Source organism: Etheostoma spectabile, chromosome 10 (genome assembly GCF_008692095.1).
Source record: "Etheostoma spectabile isolate EspeVRDwgs_2016 chromosome 10, UIUC_Espe_1.0, whole genome shotgun sequence".
Taxonomy (NCBI): Eukaryota; Metazoa; Chordata; class Actinopteri; order Perciformes; family Percidae; genus Etheostoma; species Etheostoma spectabile.
The window spans coordinates 6341711-6346689 of NC_045742.1; the positions used below are offsets into that span (position 1 = coordinate 6341711).

Genomic DNA, 4979 nt, shown 5'->3' on the forward strand with positions numbered 1-4979 from the left:
CCAATAGAGTCTTGCTCTTCAAGTTTCAAACTTTCAAAGCATCTTTTAACTGTTTGACTTAGCTGAAATATTGCCATACACATTGAAAGTGGAAACACGATGCTCTTCATGTGCTTGCAACTATATCTAAGCAAGTTTGTGGGTCCAAATGGAAAATGCGAATGCCTCCTCTGTAAAACTGCTTGCCATTATATTTAAGGAGCTGAAAAATAGTTAAGTTATAGGCTATACGTATGTATAAGGTAGCTGTTACGAACACTGGTCATAGGATTAAGTAATGTTGACGTTATTCCGTGATGTGTGTCCTCCTCGGAGAGACAGGGAGAGAGTCTGATGTGTGTCTCTCTCCCGTTCTCCCTACTTGGAGTTGGGTGGAGTTGCCATCGCAGGTACATCAGAGTGCAACCCCCCCACTCAATAAGAGCTTTAATGATGAGAGATATGTTTTATACAGTAAGTAGTATAATAGTTAACGTTTTTTAGTTAACGTTTATCATGTACCAGGCATAAGTGCACCGTGTATGCCTTACTCCTGTTTAGTGCCGTTTGCTGACGTATCATTGTTAATCCTGTTCAATGGTGGTTGAGTTTTTCAGTCAGCGTCAGAAACCTAACAGAAGTTGTGTTTTTTTAAGTTCAATAACTATTGCTTTTTTTAAAGTGAGACTTTTGTTATCATGTCATTTTTATGATGGAAATTGAGGGAGCAAAAGAATTATCAGCTCCTAATTTCGGCTGAACAAAATCAGCAGCCTGTATCAGTCATTGGCTAAGGCTGATGAAAAAATTAAAAAATAAATTAAATCGGTATCGGCACTAAACAAAATCCATATTGGTTGATCCCCAATTTCGTGCCATTTCCCTTTTTGTTTCATACAGTATGATCCTAAATATTTCAACTTTTTTGTTTCTTTGGCTGAACTGTGGAACATTGGTTTCTAAATTAAACAATAATTATGAGATAAAGTTCTGACTTTCAACTATATCCAACACAATCAATCAAGAGATAAAGCCAGACTAACCAATGGGTTTTTAAGGCAAAGCAGTGAAAGATTTTTCACAGACCAGTCAGTCTACATAACCTCCATTGAAACTGGTTATAATTTCTACACCTTTTGTAGACCCTGAAGGTAAATCTGATTGTTAGCAAATTGATCGTGAATGTCTAGTTTGAGAGAGACCCTAATGTTTGCTATTGTGCAATATGGAAATCCAAGAGAGAGAGAGAGTCAAATAAAAAAAATCCACAAGTACCATGAATGGCTCTACAAGGATGAATGTCAGAGATGGATGGCTTTTCTTTTACAGGCAATGGTGGAGGGACATCTAGGGAGGAAAAACAGGCATGGATATTAATGAAGATGAGGACCCCCCTTATAATATAGTAAACAACACTGTTTATAGGTTTTAAGAGTCATTGCTGAGCATTTCCAATAATCCTCCGCTACCTGCCTAAAACTGCTTAAAATGAGCCTGTATCGTGTTTTTAGGCATTATTCTGTTGTCTTATAGACTAATTCATTATCAATGTTAACAGGGTGTTGTACCAGAGCACGTGTGCCCAGCCAACCTATGCTGTTACATAAAACTGTTTTGCCTTTTTAAATCCTGTTACGTCTCAGCTAATTCTCTTGAGAGTTACCTGTCCACAATATCCAAAAGCAGCAAGAAACCTCTATGCTACTACATTTTCCTAAATTGGTCTTTGTCTAAAATGATAACAGCAATAGTATTTGAATGTATCTTCACCATAGGCTACCCAAGTCTCATTGTACCAGCCAGCAAGCACATTATACCTCGATTAGCATTAGATCCTAACCTGAGGCTTCAGGGAGGACATAATTCAGACTCTCCAAGGTGGGCAGCAGGTCTGGCAGAGCGAGCTGAGCAGCTTTGAGCCGAGCCTCCTTCTTTGTTATTCCCATGCCAGTCTTGTACTCGACACCATCAATCACGACACAAAAGGCAAAATAAAACCCTTGTATGTTGCCTGAAAATACAAAAGTTAAATTGATTGGAGACAAATCCTCAGCACTGGCTGTAAATGTGTCTTTCATCAACCACTAGTAAGCAGTCAAATTTAGGGAATCACATAAGATGAGCCTGCAGGTTTTATCCTAAAGCTAAGTTGCCACTACAAGACTTGCAAAGCCATCAGATCCCTGTACCGTTCACGCTACACTCACAACTCGCTGTCTTGTTTTTATCCCCCTACCTGGCTGCTTTTTATTGTCTTTTGATAGTAAACTGACTTAACTTTTAGTTTTCTAATATTGCTTTGACAGAAAAAAAAAACAAAAAAAAAACACAGGTCTCCCTGGGCTTAAGCAATTTGTAATAGGCTTGACATTTAGCAGACAAAAACAATTAATCACAAAAATAATTGGCGACGTAATCAATAAAAACAATTGTTTATTCCCGTTTTAAAACATACTTCTGAATTACCTTCATGACAGAAGTCATCAATCATGTGAATTTGATAAGAGGCAATTTAAAGCTTTTACATAAATTTATCAAGTATAAATCAACGTATCATAGACCAATAACAGTGTTCTCCAACAGAATTAGAATCAGAAAAAGGTTAATTGCCACAATAAGTACACTTGTGTGGAATTTGCCTTGTTTAATGTAGCAAACAATAAAATGAAATAAACAGAAAACAAATACATAAAACAAATAGCATAAGAAAAGAAGCCTGAATGGGTTGAGTGCAAGCTGTGCAAATAATATATAACATGTGCAATCGGCAAACATGCGCACAGCCATGCTGTGAAGCTTTACTGTACCTGTAGTCACCGTCTCCTTTATTTCCAGGTGAAACTGCAAAACCTGGGCAAGCTGATGGAGCAAAGACACAGCGTGTGTTTCACCTTGTGTGTATTTGTCAATCAGCACTTTAGGTGAAACTGTTGGCTTGGCAGCATAACCTCAGTGAAATAAGAAAAGTGCAGAATAAAATGTAAATACAAGATTTGTCTATTTGCTTGGAGAAAAAAAAGAAACATTTACAGCCCTACAACAGAAACCCAATCTCACAGGGGACAATGCATTATCTGAATTAGTTATTGAATTAATTAACACTGGTGAGATGTTGCTACTATGAGTTATGTGGGATGCAAGCAAAAAATCAAATTCTGAAAGCCACCACGTTCAAATGTACTTTTCTCTTGTTGGTTAAAGACATCGTTGGTAGGATGAGTCAAGGTAGCCAGAGGTTTGAATGATTCAGTTGTCACAGGTAAATTCTTCCTGAGGATTTGTGAAAAAGAGGCTCCTCTGGAACCTTGAAATGATCCCCGGCCTGGAAACATCCTGAAACCTTTCACAGGTACTGAAAAGACAAGGAAAAAAAACAAAAAAAGGAGCAATTCTGACAAACGGACATGTTGGGCTCACCTAACATTTGAAGACATAGGGGTCCTTAAAAAATGGTTCAAGGGCATCCAGTTACTGGCCTAGTCTGAGCAGCTGTAACCACCTAGGTTAGCAAGTATTCTAAGTTTTCCATGTTCAAAAACATGGTAAAAAAATATCCTTACATAACCTATATATAGACTTGTGTTGTCTGCAGAGATGAAGTTATCCCTGCAACTCACTATAATTTGGGAGCTGTTCTCTTGTCATCAATAAAAGCTGGCTAGCAAAGTTAAGTAACATTAGTTCCCAAACGTTTTACATCAAACTGACATTAGACCACAGACCCCAATATTGATTTTGTCCCAGGGGACCCTCATCCGATAGTATTTTTACTTTTTAAGGTTCTTACAAAAAGTGCATTAAACCCATGGATGTAATTGGGGATAATAATACCCCCCGTCTCCCTTTGTACTGGAGAACGAACTGGAACTCCCTCAAGAACCCCGCTTTGGGAACCACTGGCGGAGTTCAACTTCATTTGTTACTTAACCTTGGCATTAAAGACGTGCTTAGCTAGCTAGCTAACGTTAATTTCACGCTTTCTATAGCCTACCAATAGGTAGGTAACTAGGTATATGTTAAAAGGTAACGGTTCCTTTGACTTTTATTAGGAACGTACTGTTAAAATTTCTAACTCTCATTTCCCCACCACTAAAAACATGTTCCCCTCCCTCAGTCTCTACCAAGCTGATGTGTGGTGAGCGTCTGGCGTCGTAAGGGTGCCGTGCATCACCCAGGTGGGTGCTAGCTACATATTGGTGGTGTTAGAGAGTAGTCCTACACCTGAAGCGCTTTGCGTGTCTATGGTAAAGCGCTAGCTATAGTTATACATGTATTGTATTATTACTACTACTCACGCTTGTTGGGAAGATAAACGTCATTGTTAAAGCAGACGCCACAACTTAACTAGCTAGCTAGCTAGCTGTGTGGGTGCTTCTTTCTTTCATTGTCTAAAGTAGCTAACGTAGCTAGCTAGCTAACGTTTCCTCAAATTTCCAAACATAGCACGCCTAGAACTGAAAGCGAATCTTCAGTGTACGATTCATATTTAACAACAAACCCTAAATGTTATATTTTTCAGCTGAATTGATATTTTACAGTTTCAAAGCCGCTTCTCACCGTTTACACTACGTTAAGGTCTTTGTCTTCTTGACTTCTTGTTCTTCTTCTTGATCTTCTTCTTCTTCTTCTTCGTTTAATACCACGTGTCGTCGTACGTGCGTTGGCGGTGTCGTTTGAAGGCGGCGTGCGTGCTGAAATAGTTTTTTGTTTTCAACCATTTTTCAAAAGTTTGAATAAAATGTATTATTCGTTTTAAAGCACCCTTAAGTCTTATTTATTTCAAATTTGCACACATTTATTAACATCCGTATAAGCGAGTATTTCTCAGATAACCCATCTACCTGACAGGTGTGGCATATCAACAGTGTAATTATTACGCCTACACAGTTGTGCTTTGGGCTGGTCACAACAAATCTCCTACTAAATGCAAATAAAGTAGGGCCTAATCAGATGGCAGAAGTAGCCTATTGAAACAAACACAGTTTATTTAAGTTGTATTT

The 4979-nt window shown here is 38.3% G+C and overlaps 1 protein-coding gene across 3 annotated transcripts in view; it reads right to left on the minus strand.

Annotated features, from left to right (window-relative positions):
- Positions 1-4752, minus strand: part of adad1 (adenosine deaminase domain containing 1 (testis-specific)) — an 11381-nt gene extending 6629 nt beyond the window's left edge. Inside the window, exons 1-5 of one of the 3 annotated variants that reach the window (XM_032527366.1) lie at positions 4537-4752; positions 3161-3331; positions 2787-2927; positions 1820-1990; positions 1255-1326 (exon numbers count right to left, since the gene is read on the minus strand). In XM_032527366.1, the coding sequence (XP_032383257.1) occupies positions 1255-1326; positions 1820-1990; positions 2787-2927; positions 3161-3311 (535 nt within the window). In that variant the 5' untranslated portion in view covers positions 3312-3331; positions 4537-4752. Of the gene's footprint in view, positions 1-1254; positions 1327-1819; positions 1991-2786; positions 2928-3145; positions 3332-4274; positions 4297-4536 lie in introns of those variants that run through there. The other 2 variants (XM_032527365.1, XM_032527367.1) reach the window with 2 other exon arrangements.
- Positions 4753-4979: the final 227 nt, after the last annotated feature.